Consider the following 16,132-nt stretch of genomic DNA (forward strand, 5'->3'; position numbering starts at 1 on the left):
TGTTTATTTTCTTGTAACCATTTCTTACTTTTATGCCTCATTACTTATACTCACTTAAAACCTATCTCTTTGTAGTTAATCAACTTGCTTTATTTAATCTACTCCAGTGTGTTCAATTTGAAGTCTCTGGTAACTCCATTTAGGGCGGCAAATTGTGTGTATATTATCCCCTTAAAAGCATACAGACTTAATATATTTGGGCTGTCCAGGAGGGAGCTGGGCAGTACAAGACCTACATTTCTAGGGGAAAATCTGGGACTGGGAGTGTGTTAACAGCACTTTGTAATATAACCAAGGCTGGTAAGAGCCAAGGTGTGACTGATGGGCTGCAGTTACACAAACGTATCTGGGAGTGACCTGCATGCTGGTGGCTGTATGTGAGAGATCCAGGTTGGGAACTACCACAAGGCACCCCAAGTTGCAGGGCAAGGGTGACACAGACCTCACTGGTCTGGATTGCACCCCAGTATGTCACAGGGTGCCCTGGTTATTGAGTGGTTGGCTGCTTTCGGGGGGGGGGGTGCCCTGTCCATCAGGAGTTGGTTGTTTTGGGGGGCACCCTGGCCTTTGAGTGGTTGGCTGCTTTTTGAGGTGGCTGCTTTTTTGGTGAAAAACTGTTTGTCTTGTTTTTGTTCTGAGGCCGAAGGACACCCTAACATTTGTTGGCAGCTGGGATTGCGGGTCTCCGGCCTGCCTTAGTTGTGATGACTCCCCATGTCTCACCTCAGCGGCTTTACATTTCCTAGGACTTTTGGCAGCCGCCTGCCGCTGTCCGCGGGTGGCTGGTACTGAAGGCGGGGTGGGAGACACCCCTGAGGGTGGAAACTACAACTCCCGGCAGGCAGACCCAGTCCCGGGGGCGGCAGGGGCGCTCTCGTTGCTGCATGTGCTCCCTCTGGTGGGTGTGAATAGCCGGGGCGGGGAGGGGAGGGCTGTTGCCCACTGGCTCCGTCTCGACTCCACTCGCGTTCATTCCCTGCCTCTGACTCGCTCTCGCTCCCAGCCAGTCCCCCGCACGGAGGGAGACAGACGCCGCACTCACTGGCAAGGACTGAGCCCGGCGCGAAGCCGCGGGCAGCACCTGAGCGCCGCACGCTCTGTGTGTGTGTGTGAGAGGGAGCCGGAAGAGCAGCGCCAGGGGGACACAAAGCGGCTCAGTCCAGCTCGGCAGCGGCTTCCTCTGATCCAGAGAGCCAGACGCTCGCTGGGAAGGGAAGGGACGGGGGGGGGGGGGTGTCCAAACTGCGGCCACTTCGTGGGCTGTGACCAGCCCTTGCTGCTGGGAAGGAGGCTCGGCTCGGCGGGCGCAGCAGCAGCAGCAGCCCGCCCCTCGCTCCATGGCCGCGCAGTGAGCAGGAGCGGGGCACAGTGGCCGTGACTCTGGAGCTGGCGCTGGGCGGAGAAGAAGCGAGGGAGCTGCCGCCCGCGCGGAAGTGTCGCCCGGCCGGCCGCGCGGCGCAGCATGCGCCCGGCTGCTGCCTTCTGATGCCCAGCCCCGCCGCGATGATCTCCCCCGAGCAGCCGCCGCAGCCCAACCATGTTGTCGCCACCATCGAGAACCTGCCGGCGGAAGGCGGCGCCGGTGGCAGCGGCAGGAGCAGCATCTCCGCCTCCTCCTCCCCCGGCGTGAGCCAGCGGCTCCGGAAAGTGCTGAACAGGTGAGAAGAGGGGCCGGCCCCAGGCGGCGCGGGCAGACCAGGGCTGGGATCAGGGGACGGGGGAGGGGGCAGGGGTGCCCAGCTCACTGCCCCCGTCCGGCCCTCAGAGCAGCGGGTAGCATGTGCTCCCCCTCTTTGCCCTTTGCAGAGCTGGGGGGGGGGCGGGGAGAGCGCTTTGTGCCCTCGGGCTTTTTAAACAGCAGGGCGGCCCGACCCGTCCTGGTGCGGGCGGGGGATGGTGCTGCTGACCCGGGCGTAGGAGGGCAGGTGCCACATGTCTGGGGTTCACAACCAGCCCAAGTCGTCCTGCAGCAACACCAGGGAGGGAGGGATCGAGGCAAAGGGTGCCCCAAAGAGGCACGAAAGTGTTAAGAAGAGAGAGCAGCCGGTGGAAGTGCCCTTATCTGCCAGGGCTGAGAGCTGAAAGGACGGGGGTTAATAACCCGACTGCTCCTCTCAACACAGGACCGCTCTGTTGCCTGTTGGAAAGGGACTTTGCACCATGTACTGTTTAACCGTGGGCTCCCTTTTCCCACTCCCTCCCTCCTTTCAGAGCTGGAAGACGCTAATTTTTACATGCCTAGTGACTCCATCAGAGGACGAACTCCATAGAATAAGCCTCCAAATGCTTAATTTTTGCTAGTTAATCTCATATTCACAGAGTATAGCCACGAAGAAATAACAGTAGACTCTATGTTATACAGTCTGCAGTTTTGATTTTTAATGGAGAAATCCCTAAGAAATTATGCCAGTTTACCTGAGTGGAACTATGAGGTTGAAGTGGGAGGATGTAGAAACAGCTGTAAAATTGTCATAGCTGAGGTGATCTGGCTAGTCATTATTTGTGTGGGGGTTTACTGTTGGTGCGTTGTACATATAATATGCAAAACAAACAAAATCTAATGTCTCAGGAGATTTTAAATGGGTCTGCCTGATTTCTGGTTACTTAAGCCAGTTTGCTTTGTCAAGGTATGTGCCCTGACATCAGAAATGAAGTGTTGGTGAGATTCTAATGGGCAGATTTGCCTATGCATGCTCAGAATTGTGCATGCTAAGATATTATGATTATAAGAAGAATGCATTAGATGATGCAGCAAAAGAAGAATGAATCCAGTGAAACATCAACTCAATTTATTTAATTTTTTTGTTTTCCCTTTGCAAATTACTTGTTTCTTCTGCCTTGGATACTAACATATCTAATATTTAAAGAATCCAAAACAATGGCTGTGATTAATTTTCCCCATAAGAATGGGAGATAAATAATTCAGCAGCATACCATCTCATTTCTAGCAGGCCATCTGAAGCTATCACTTTTGTGTATGCACAGTTTTACTTGCCCTATTGGGCAACTGCAGCACTGCTGATACCTGGGAGAAGGTGTGTACGCATGTTCACATCTCACGTTACACGCACATTAGTTTCACACAAGGGCAGCATGGGTAAACAGCTAAGAAAAAGCTCAGCACCCTGTTCTGAATGTATTGCTTTTGGAGACAGAGTGCCTTTACTCTTCCAAGCTTTTAAAAATTTGAAAGCAATGATTGTTACCATCAATTCTGACGGTATATGTCTGATTCCTCAGGGAACCCTGTCATTACTTTTCATTAATGAATTCTGATAATTCTAGGAGGATCTTAAAAGCATTTCTTAAGGAGAAAATATATTTGTACTTAGTTATTCAAGAATGTAGAAGATTGAAGAATAGTTGAAACAAATAGAATTATCTGCACAGACTTGGAGACTCAATGCCACATTCTCCAGATGCCTCAATCCAACTGAACCATGATGGTTTTGCTATATGGGCATTGGCGTACAGAACTCTGCACCCCTTCTTCATAAAGATGGTCTCTTTGGTAACTCTGCATAAACCACTGCAGATGGGAATTTGTGAGGGGAGGGAAGCGGTGGAGGTGTGTGTGTGTGGCCAGGGGAAAACTTTTTTCCTCAAAAAAACAAACAAACAAAAACAAGGCCAGGATATGTATGAAGGAGAGAGAAACACTCCCCCCGCCCAGCCAATAATCTAGTAGCTAGGGTACTCACCTAATTTGGAACAGGGACTTGAACGTGGGTCTTCCATATTCCAGGCTAGGTGCTGTACCACCACAGTATAGATTCAGTCTCTCTCTCAGACCCAATGAATATTTAATTATTTATATAAAATGGGACAGCTCTAGCAGGAGAGATTGAGGATAAACCTTCAGGCCAACCAATAGCTTGGTAGTCAGGTACTCACCTGGAAGGGGGGGTTTACTGGAATTACTTTGAACATAAACTCTGAGCAAGTCTTGAACCTAAGTTTCCCATATCCCCATGGAGTTACCTAACCACTATGCTATTTGAGTGTGAGGGGCAGCTCTTGTATATTCATGGAAAATTTCAAAAGGTTTCTTTTTCATTGTAATCAGCAATATGAACAGATTTTGAAATCTTGATGTTTTTCAAAAAATTGAATTGTTGTTTTCTGACCAGCCCAAGTGACCAGTGGGTCAGATACACAGGCTACATGCACTCCTACTCCAGCCTATGGACAGGAATAGTGACCACAAAAGGGTCTTCCAAGTGGACTCTACCCTGCCTGTGACCATGAGGTACTAGATTGGTTCTTCCAGCCCAGGTAGTTCTGCTGCTAACATGTGGGCTTTGTATATGTGAATCTTGTCCATTAGTGCATTTATCAAGGACCATTAGTGCATTTTATTTATTTTAATTTATACCTAAATAAAATGACAATATCCCAAGCTCTAGCACTTCTGACAATTTTTTTTTGTATAGACTGTTTTAAAATAATCTAAGGGTTGTTATCTCTGTGGAGGTCAAAAATAGTCTTCTCTTAAGTTAGAATAACCTGTAGCTCCATCCTGCAGTAAGTATCAATGGACATTTTACCTGAGTTTTAGACACTGTTTAAATGGGAAAAATCTAATAGCTCAGTCCTGTATAATGTCATGGCACTCATGCAAATATCTCCACATGAAACCTAACAAAGCATTCGTGCTTTCATGTGGTATGAAAGGTAAAATGCAAATATAGAAGGGGAAGGAGGGAATAGAAATATCAAAACCAGAAGCCAGTACTAATTGCTCTGCATCAATACATTTTCCTCTGTTGGAAAAGTGGTGCCCATTGTATTTTATCTGTGACACTTATCTACCATTTGTTTGGGACATTTGTGAAATGTTATTTATTTGAACTTACTTGGGCTGGACTTCTCTTTCCTGCTTAGAGAAGTCTCCTAAAACAAACAAAATAACAGGCTGGCACCAGGCAGAGTTTGCCAAAAACTTATTTGTAGTCTGGAATTGGCCTGGTTGGGGAGGAAACTGCCAGCAAGGGAAGGGCACTCTTAGCAGATGTGAAGTCTCTCTCACACAGAGAGAAAGAGAAAGAGAGAGAGAGAGTAATTCAGTCACCTGGTGAATCCGGAATTGTCTTCCAAGATTTCTCTTAAAATTGCTTTACAAGCTGTGAAAGCATATGGAGGAAAGGTTGAAAGGTGAAGGTGAAACATTCCCCCAGTAAGTTCTAAGATTAGAAGGCAATGTGGACATTGTGGAAGAAAATCTCCAAATGGTTACAGAGGAAAAAGAGATATTGAAAACGGGAGTGGATAGCTTTAAAAATCTATTTCAGTGATCACTAAGAGTGTCTTTCTTACTGTAAGGTGGGCAATAGCAGAAAACCAAAGTATACAATTAAAAATTGTAGGGTGCTCAGAATCAAAGAGGGATAGCAGGATTGAAACAGGTAATGGAAGGTGGGGTTTACTGGAATTATTTTGAACCTAAATTCTGACCTGCCATTACTGGGAAAATGATCTACCATATTTTGAACAAACTCCCTGTTATTTTTAAAGCCGTGGTATCCAGAGAGAGTGGCTCTCAAGACAATAGTGTTAAGGGTTGAAAATTGTGTTTGATCCTGAACTACAAGTATGTTCCTGACTCATATCCTGCAAATTTTAAACTGAAGTGTTTGAACCGGGCTCATTGTTAGGAGGAGGAGGAAGGGGGGTATTCCATCCTCCACTATCTTCCATGCTTGCCCTGCAGCCCTAAGAGGGGTTTTCATGTGAGCTGAGAGAGCTCTGAGCAGCTGCTGTTCCTTTCTTGCTACAACTGCTCAGCAGTCCCCTACTGACCATGTGGTGCTTTGCAGTTGAGGGAGAAGAGTAGTTCTAGCTGCTCCATTGTTTCCTTTCCCCCTGGGCTGTGGGATCCAGGACTGGAACTCAACTGGCTCCTCTCTCCTACAGTCATCCGGGGCAGCACAGGAGAGGAGGAGGAACCTTTCTGATGCCCACCATTCAAGAAGGATGTTGAAAAATAGGAGAGGATTCAGAGGAGAGCCACGGGAATGATTAAAAGATTGGAAAACATGGCTTATAGTGATAGACTCAAGAAGCTCAATCTATTTCAGGTTAAGAGAAGGAGAAGAGAAGGTTAAGAGGTAACTTTATTACAGCCTATAAATACCTCCATGGGGAACAAATGTTTGATAATGGGTTCTACAATCTAGCAGAGAAAGGTATAACACAGGGATCAGCAACCTTTGGCACGCAGCTTGCCAGGGTATGCTCCCTGAGAGGCCGGGTCGGTTTGTTTACCTGCTGTGTATGCAGGTTCAGTCAATCACAGTTCCAGGACAATGCAGGCGGCAGGAAGCGGTGGCCAGCACATCCTTTGGCTCACGCCGCTTCCTGCAGCCCCCATTGGCCTGGGACAGCGAACCGCGGCCAGTGGGAGCTGCGATCGGCTGAACCTGCAGACGTGGCAGGTAAACAAACAGTCCTGGCCCACCAGCGGATTTTCCTGAGGGGCCATATGCCAAAGGTTGCCGATCCCTGTTCTACTGCCTATGTAATACAGGAGGACATACTAGATCAGTGGTCCCCAACGCGGTGCCCGTGGGTGCAATGGTGCCCACCAGGGCATCTATGTGTGCCTGCGTACTGGCTGGCGGACAAGCAGCTACCGAAATGTCACTGAAAAGCGGTGTCATCAAGAGGCATCGCTGCTGAAATGCTTCCGAAAAGCGGCGTCACCAAGAGGTGCCACCGCTAAAATGCCGCTGATTTTTGGCAGCATTTTGGCGGTGATGCCTCTTGATGACACTACTGCAGCGGCATTTCGGCGGTGATGCCTCCGACAGCATTGTGGCAGATGGTTGTCTGCCGGCCACAGTCCTCGGTGGCTCGTTGTCCAGTGCCTGCCACCTGGAAAAGGTTGGGGACCACTGCACTACATGATCGCAATGATACTTTCTGGCCTTGGAATCTATCTACGATGAGAATCAACAACCAGTAGTGGTATCCTGATCCTCTGCCTGGCCCTGGTGCAGTTTAGAGCTGTCTGGGATAGGGTTGAAACCATAAGACTAAACAACTGGCAGTGTGTACTGATACCTGTACAGATTTCCCAGCACAGCTACAACAAATGGATGCTCCTGGAAAAACCTGGACATGTGGTAATCTTAGCCTGGGGGTCCTGTAACTTTCACCAAGTGTATATAGTCCTCCGACATGGGACTTGTGGGTCACCACTCCCTTTGTCATCTGAGTGATATAAAGGGAGCACAGCAGGGCAAAGAATCACCTTGGAAGTATTGATTGATGTTCTTTGATCTTTTTGAAATGTGTTTCAGCCTCATGCTGAAAAGGGGGAACACCACTGCCTTAAAGGAGCTGAAAAAAGGATAAATGTTGCTGAAAGATGGAGGGCAGTTATTGTTTGGTTGTCCCCTTAGAGGATTCAGAAAGTATTTACTGAAATGAGGATCATAAAGTGAATTACCCTAGGCCTTGCTATTCTGATACAGAGCCAAATGATTGGGTGAAAGTTGGACATATTGAAAAAAGAATTAATATGTGGGTTATGATAAAGGTCTATACAATCATGAATGGTGTGAGAAAAGTGAATAGAGAAGTATTGTTTACACTTTCACACAATACAAAACCAGGGGTCACCTGCTGAAATTAATAAGGAAAAGACGGTTACTCACCGTTGTAACTGTTGTTCTTTGAGATGTGTTGCTCATATCCATTCCAGGTAGGTGTGCGCGCTGCGCGTGCACGTTTGCCGGAAACTTTTTTACCCTAGCAACTCCAGTGGGCCAGCAGGTCGCCCCCTAGAGTGGCGCCACTATGGCACCGGATATATACCCCTGCCGGCCCGCCCGCTCCTCAGTTCCTTCTTGCCGGCCACTCTGACAGTGGGGAAGGAAGGTGGGTGTGGAATGGATATGAGCAACACATCTCGAAGAACAACAGTTACAACGGTGAGTAACCGTCTTTTCTTCTTCGAGTGATTGCTCATATCCATTCCAGGTAGGTGAATCCCAAGCCTTACCTAGGTGGTAGGGTCGGAGTGAGAAGTCGCGGCCTGGAGCACTGCAGAGGCAAAGGCCGCATCATCTCTGGACTGCTGAACCAGGGCGTAATGGGAAGCGAATGTGGACCGATGACCAGGTCACCGCCCTACAAATCTCTTGGATTGGCACGCGGGCAAGGAAAGCCAGCGATGATGCCTGTGCTCTGGTGGAGTGAGCAGTCGGAACATGGGCCAGCTCATAACAGGTCCTGATACAGGAGGTAACCCAGGAAGATATCCTCTGCGAGGAAATCAGTAGTCCCTTGACCCGGTCCGCTACTGCCACGAATAACTGGGGGGACTTGCGGAATGGTTTGGTCCTGTCCACATAAAATGCTAGCACTCGACGGACATCTAGCGAATGGAGCTGTTGCTCCCGGCGGGACGAATGGGGCTTTGGGAAAAAGACTGGGAGGAAGATCTCCTGGTTAATGTGGAAAGCTGAGACCACCTTGGGGAGGAAGGCAGGGTGTGGTCTCAGCTGCACCTTGTCTTTATGGAAGACCGTATACGGGGGGGTCTACTGTGAGGGCCCGTAGTTCCGACACCTGTCTAGCTGAGGTGATGGCCACTAGGAAGGCGGTCTTCCATGAGAGATAAAGCAGGGAGAAAGTAGCTAACGGCTCGAACGGAGGACCCATGAGCCGAGTTAGGACCAGGTTGAGATCCCATGAGAGGGCAGGGGGCGGATCTGTGGATAGAGACGCTCCAGTCCCTTCAGGAATCTTGCCACCATAGGGTGGGAGAAGACGGAACATCCGTCTCCTCCAGGATGAAACGCGGAGATAGCCGCTAGGTGGACCCGGAGGGACGACAACGCCAGACCCCTGGGCCTTGAGGGACCAGATGTAGTCTAGAATGGTGGTGATAGGAATCTCCAGAGGGAGAAGACCTTTCTCCGAACACCAACAGGAGAAACGCTTCCACTTAGCCGAGTAAGTAGCCCTGGTGGAGGGCTTTCTACTGCCCAGGAGAACCTCCCGAACTGGGATAGAGCATTGTAACTCGGAGCCCGTCAACCACGCAGGAGCCATGCCGTAAGGTGCAGAGATGGAAGGTCCGGGTGACAGAGCCTGCCGTAGTCCTGGGTGATCAGGTCCAGATGTAGGGGCAGGGTAACTGGGTTGGCTACTGAGAGGTCCAGCAACATGGGGTACCAATGTTGTCTGGCCCATGCTGGAGCTATGAGAATCACCCGAGCTCTGTCTCTGCGCACCTTGAGGAGAACCCTGTGTATCAGCGGAACGGGAGGGAACGCGTAAAACAGGTGGGTTGCCCATGGGATCAGGAAGGCATCCGCTATAGACCCGGGCTCCCGACCCTGGAAGGAGCAGAATGCTCGACATTTCCTGTTCTCCCTGGATGCGAAGAGGTCCATCCGGGGACGACCCCACCTCTGGAAGAGTGAGAGGGCGACGTCTGGACGGAGGGACCACTCGTGGGAGCAGAAGGATCTGCTCAGTCGGTCCGCCAAAGTGTTCCGCACTCCCGGGAGATAGGAGGCGGAAAGGTGAACGGCATGGGCTATGCAAAACTCCCAGAGACGCATCGCCTCGAGACATCGGGGAGAGGACCTGGTACTGCCCTGCTTGCTGATATAAAACATGGTCGTCGTGTTGTCGGTGAACACCGCAACACAACGACCTTGAAGGAGATGGACAAACGCTTGACAAGCAAGACGGACCGCTCTCAACTCTCGTATGTTGATGTGGAGGTCCCTCTCCTGAGGGGTCCACAAGCCCTGAGTTCTTTGGGCGCCGCAGTGTGCCCCCCAGTCCAGATCTGAGGCGTCCGTAGTCAGGGATGCAGAGGGCTGGGGCGGATGAAACGGGAGCCCCGCACAGACTACGGACTGGTCCAGCCACCACCGAAGGGAGTCCAGTACCCTTTGAGGAACGGTGATGACTGTGTCCAACGAATGTCTGGCCAGCCAGTACTGCGCGATGAGCCAAGATTGAAGAGGCCTCATGCGGAGTCGGGCATACGCCGTCACGAACGTACAGGCTGCCATATGGCCCAGGAGGGCCAGACATGTTCGTAGAGAGGTCAGCGGGGCCGCCTGCAAGCGCAGAATGATGGCCGACAGCGACTGGAACCTGGGCAAGGGTAGCAAGGCCCTGGCCAGGGTAGAGTCCAGAACGGCCCCGATGAACTCTCTCCGCTGCATGGGGAGCAGAGTAGACTTGTCCATGTTGATCACGAGGCCCAGGGCAGCAAAGAGGCTGCTGATCCTGCGGACGTGGTCACGGACCTGCAGCTCCGATGTGCCCCGGATTAGTCAGTCGTCGAGATAGGGAAACACGTGAATGCGGCAACGCCGAAGGTGTGCGACGACGACAGCCATGCATTTCGTGAACACCCTCGGGGCCGTGGAGAGGCCAAATGGGAGGACCGCAAATTGATAATGTAGTCGGTCGACCACAAAGCGGAGGAAACGCCTGTGCTGGGGGATATGGAGATATGGAAGTAAGCGTCCTGCATGTCGAGGCCGGCGTACCAGTCTCCAGGATCCAGGGACGGGATGATGGTTCCAAGGGATACCATACAGAACTTCAACTTCACCATATACTTGTTGAGTTCCCGCAGGTCGAGGATGGGCCTGAGGCCCCCCTTGGACTTGGGGATTAGAAAGTAGCGGGAATAACACCCCTTGCCCTTCTCACTTTCTGGAACCTCCTCTATGGCTCCCTTGACGAGGAGCGTGTGCACCTCCTGACGGAGGAATTGCTCGTGAGAGGGGTCCCTGAAGAGGGACGAGGAAGGTGGGGGGGGGATGAAAACTGCAGGCGATAACCGGCCTGCACCGTACGCAAGACACAACGGTCCGATGTTATTTGGGTCCACGCCGGGAGGAAAAAAGAAAGACAGTTGGAAAACTGCGGGGAAGGATCCGGAGGGGAAACTGGTACTGCGCCCTCGGGCGCACCTTCAAAATGAAGGCTTAGGTCCAGGAGGGGCCTTGGCGGAGCCTTGGTTCTGCCCCGTTTGGCCACCTGACTGCCTGCGTCGGTTGTTCCTGCCGCGGCGCCTAGTGAGGTCCTGCCGCGGACGGAACTGAGGATACGGCCGACACTGCTGCTGTTGGTTCTGCTGCCGGAATGGCCTGCGCTGTGTCGCGGGCGTATGCATCCCCAGCGACCCTATTATGACCCTATTGTCCTTAAGGTCCTTTAGTCTGGGGTCTGTTTTAGTGGAAAACAGGCCCTGGCCTTCGAAGGGGTGGTCCTGGATAGTATGTTGGAGCTCCGGTGGAAGGCCAGAGACCTGCAGCCAGGAAATTCGGCGCATCGTGAGCCCCGAGGCAAGGGTCCGAGCGGCTGAGTCCGCAGCATCTAAAGAGGCTTGTAGCGATGTCCTCGCTACTTTCTTGCCCTCATCCAGGATGGTGGTAAACTCCTGGCGGGCATCCTGTGGTAACAGCTCTGCAAATTTCCCCGCCGCTACCCAAGAGTTAAAGGAGTAGCGGCTAAGGAGGGCCTGCTGGTTCGAGACCCTGATCTGCAGCGCCCCCGCTGAATAGACCTTGCGGCCCAGGAGGTCCATCCGTCTCGCCTCCTTCGACTTGGGTGCCGGGGCCTCTTGACCGTGGCGCTCCCTGTCGTTCACCGACTGGACCACAAGGGAACAGGGTGTCAGGTGAACGTGCAGGTATTCATAGCCCTTGGAGGGGGCCATGTACTTCCTTTCCACCCCTCGAGCGGTCGGAGGGATGGAGGCCGGTGACTGCCAGATAGTAGCGGCGTTGGCCTGAATAGTCTTGATAAAAGGCAGGGCCACTCTGGTGGGCGCATCGGCGGAGAGGATGCTCACCACTGGGTCCTCGATTTCAGAGACCTCCTCTGCTTGAATGTCCAGGTTTTGTGCCACTCGTCGGAGGAGGTCCTGGTGTGCCCTAAGGTCTAGAGGGGGAGGGCTGGAGGATGAGGTACCCGCCACTGCCTCATCCGGGGAAGACGACGAGGAAACCCCCGGCAACAGAGCGTCCACGGGGGGCTCTGTCTGAGGCTGCACCTCCGTCACTGGAGGGAGCTCTGGATCCTGGTGGCTGGACCTGTCTTCAGCTTCCGGGGAGGGAGGGGGTCTAGACACCGTTGCCTCTGGTGGCCTGCGCTCCGCCGCAGGGCGGGGAGTAATATGTTGTGGACACTGGGCTTGGCGGTACGCCCATGGGGTCCAAAACCCCCACTGTTGAGGCCCTCGCTCCTGAGGCGGAGGGTCCTGAAACAGGGCCGAGTGTCTGTCCTGGCCCAATGCATAGGCGCTCTCTGCCTGAGAGGACACAGATGGTTCCCTTGAAGGCCATGGAGGCGCTGAGCCAGTTTGATAGGCCTCTCCATATGCCGATGCCGACACTCTCCTCGGTGCCGAGGATTGGTGCCGGGACCCGTATTGGTGCCGGGATCGGGTCCGGGAACGGTGTGGCAGTCGGTGCCGGGATCCGGATCGGTATCTGCCTCGAGGTCGGTGCCGAGAGCGGGATCGCGACCTTCGTTCAGCGCGGTGCCGAGATGGCAGTGGGGACCGGGACCTGCCACCGATGCGGTGCCGGGAGGTCGACCGGGATCGGGACCTACCACTGGCTCGGTGCTGGGAGGTCGACCGAGGAGCCGAACACCGAGGTGAACGGCTCCTAGAGTCTCGGTGCCGGTGGTAAACGGAGCGAGAGCGGGACCGTGCAGAAGCTGATCGGTGCTGCGAGTGCAACCGGTACCGCCATGGAGAACGGTGCTGGGACTGCGAGCGGCGTCCCGAGCATGAGCGCTCACGTCTCCGGGGTGATCGGTGCCGAGACTCCGGAGACAGCGCTCTCAGCATCGGCTTGCCTCTGGAGGTTACCCATCCCAGGGGTGCCATGGTCTGAGGCTGCGATGGCTCCGTGAGCGCTATTAAGTCCCGTGCCGAGGCGAAGGTCTCCGGCGTCGATGGGACTAACAGCTCGACCCCTGATCTCACGGGGGAGCTAGGAGGGGCTGGACTCGACGGACCGTCCGGGCCGAGTCGACAGCAGCCCTGCAGGCGGTGCCACAGCCAAGGTAGATGCCGGGCGTTCCATTCGAGCCTGCCTCGATGGTGTTGCAGATGTCGATGGATCTGCTCCCGGTGCCGGGGATGGACGGTGCCGGAGAGTCTTGCCGGTGCCGGCGCGGTCCAGTGCCGAGGTAGAAGCGGCCGGTTGCGGCGCCGGTGCCGGAGTCAGTGCCGCTTCCATAAGGAGAGCGCGGAGTCTTTGATCCCTCTCCTTCTTTGTGCGAGGCTTAAAGGCCTTGCATATACGACACTTCTCACTGATGTGCGATTCCCCCAGGCACTTGAGGCACGCGTCGTGGGGATCGCTAGTCGGCATCGGCTTCTTGCATGCTGCGCACTGCTTGAAGCCCGGCGAACCAGGCATGAGCCCGGTGCCGGGCGCCGGGAAGGGCAACGGCCCACCCGCGAACAAGTTAAACAACTATATATAATAAACAACTAACTAATATACTACTTAAAACTATCGATAAAACTATCTACAACGACGATATGAACAGAGTACAGGAGAGCTAGGTACGTGGAGGACAGCAAGCCGCACTCCACAGTTCCAGCAACCGACGTGGCGGTAAGAAGGAACTGAGGAGCAGGCGGGCCAGCAGGGGTATATATCCGGTGCCATAGTGGCGCCACTCTAGGGGGCGACCTGCTGGCCCACTGGAGTTGCTAGGGTAAAAAAGTTTCCAGCAAACGTTCACGTGCGGCGCGCACACCTACCTGGAATGGATATGAGCAATCACTTGAAGAAGAAGTAGGTTTAATATAAACAGGAGGATGTATTTTTCACACAATGCATTTATAACCTTTGAAAGTCATTGCTGTGGGAAGCTGAGATGGCCAAAAGTATAACTGGGTCTAAAAAAACTGGGTAAGTTGATGGAGAATAGGTCCATCAATGTCTGTTAGCCAAAATGGTCAGGGATGCAACCCCATGCTCAGGATGATCCTAAATCCCTGACTCTCAGAAAATGGGAGTGAAAGATGTGTGTACCACTTCATAGATGCCCTGTTCTGTACACTCCCTCTGAAGCTCTGGTATGGGCCACTGTTGGGAACAAGATGGAACGTGGCCTGACCCAGTATGGCAGCTCTTATGTTCTTACGTTTAACCAGTGGTATTTCATTCAAGTAAACAAAGTCATTCAGGACAACATAAAGTACAATAGTAAGACCAAAGCACTCTGCACTCCAGAGTGATATCCAAGAGCCACTCTGGTGGGTATTGGATGATAATGTTACATTTTCGACTGAGAAGGAAATTACTAAAAAAACTTATTTACTTTTAAGGCTTAATATATTTCCTCCTCTTACTTCTGGGTCTGTTCCAACCGGTGAAGCTTATTTTTATTCATCTCCATTTTTAATTAAGGCATATAGTAATGTTTTTATAGAACTTAACCAGGAGATAGTAAAAATAATAAATCAAAAAATACTCCAGAGTGAGACAAGATGGGTGAGATAATATCTTTTATTGGACTGACTTCTAGTCATGGAATGGACATGCTTCTGAGCTTCACAGAGCTCTGAGGTCCCTGAGGAAGAACTCTGTGAAGTTCAAAAGCTCATCCCTTCCACCAACAGACTTTGATCCAATAAAAGATATTACCTCACCCATCTTGTCTCTCCTTGGAGTGTCTTGTTATTTATTATTTTTACAATCTTCTATTGAAGTTCAGTAAACAAAAAATTGTCCTGGTATATAACAACAGTGCAAGATACTCCAGATACATTTTCAATATTATATAAAACTTTCTCATCAAACCAGATCTGTATTGTACATAATGCTTCTTGTTTTACTCTCCTCCACCTCCTAGTACTTTCACAAATGAGTACTTGTTGCAGAATCTAACAACAGTTTATATTTCTGTTTCAAGGATCTCTGTTTCTTTGTGAATGGTACTTTTGTGGTTTTGAAAGTTCCTAAAAATCATTTTTAAAGGGTAAAGAGAAACTATAAAATTGAAACAAAAAATTGGGTTAAGAGTCGTTTAGGCCTGCCTCCAGCCCCTGAATCCGGTGTCATTTATTGTATCTTTACAGTGGTGAAGTAGGACTTGTGCTGTCTGTCTGCACATGGGTGCATAAGAAACCATGACCTTTATTACAAAAAGAGAAAATGAAATTGTATGAAACAAGATAATTCATATAGGCTAAAAAATAACTAATTTTATTTCCAAAATAAATACATAGTCTGTGCATAAGGTCTGTTTTGATACTTCTTGTTAAGGAATACAGCTGTCTGGGTACAGTCTGAGCAAATCCCTGCTTCCTTCAATATATAATGGACCAAATTCATTACTAGTGTTAAAGTCAAGGAAGAATTTGGCCCAATACTGCACAATAACTTTGAACCTGGACTGTATGCCAAGGCTATGGGCTCTTGAAATAAGAGCATGAAATATTATGTGCCCCTACAACTACATTGCAACCCACAAAAACTATAATCCCAGAAAAATAATCTTCTAACAATGCATATTCTTATGATTAGATATGTATGTATATATTTATGTATTTAGAAATAATAAAACCAAGGCAATTTATTTCACTGCCCCAAAGCAATAACATCATTCAGTTGACTGATTTGAGACACAAACAACAATCCAAATAATTTATGGCATTTCTGCTTTAATGAAAGCAACTTGAAGATCAAATATAGTCCCCTTTGGAGTCCCCTGATGAACTAAGCTTTTTTGTTCAAAACAAAAGAATGAGCTTTCTTTGGCATTTTTATTTCTAAAACATTCAAACAGCTATTAAAGATCTCCTTGAATAAGGGCAGGTGAAAAACAGTGGATCTGAGGCCTTTTCACATAGCTTTTGGTTCACCTTTAGAAAAAATATTCAAAATTTCCATGCAGTCAAAGAAAATGCACATTTTGGATCATAGATAAAGCAAACACTTGCTCTTTTGTAGCCTTTTTTTAAATTATTTTGCTCTTCAGGGAAGACACTTGCATCTGACCATTACAGAGTGTGTGTTCTGTATATCTCCGTGGGTGTGTTGTTTGGGGAATGCTTGCTATTGAAACAGCAGTTCCTGATTTAGTGTTTGAGACTGACCATTTTTAAAAACAATCTTTG

The 16,132-nt window shown here is 50.5% G+C and overlaps 1 protein-coding gene across 1 annotated transcript in view; it reads left to right on the plus strand.

The window, feature by feature from the left end:
* Positions 1 to 944: 944 nt before the first annotated feature.
* SLC35F1 (solute carrier family 35 member F1) overlaps positions 945 to 16,132 on the plus strand; it is a 375,314-nt gene continuing 360,126 nt past the window's right edge. Inside the window, exon 1 of the mRNA XM_030556184.1 lies at positions 945 to 1,658. Coding sequence (XP_030412044.1) covers positions 1,486 to 1,658 — 173 coding nt within the window. The 5' untranslated portion in view covers positions 945 to 1,485. The remainder of the gene's footprint in view (positions 1,659 to 16,132) is intronic.

This window comes from Gopherus evgoodei, chromosome 3, assembly GCF_007399415.2.
Source record: "Gopherus evgoodei ecotype Sinaloan lineage chromosome 3, rGopEvg1_v1.p, whole genome shotgun sequence".
NCBI lineage: Eukaryota > Metazoa > Chordata > Testudines > Testudinidae > Gopherus > Gopherus evgoodei.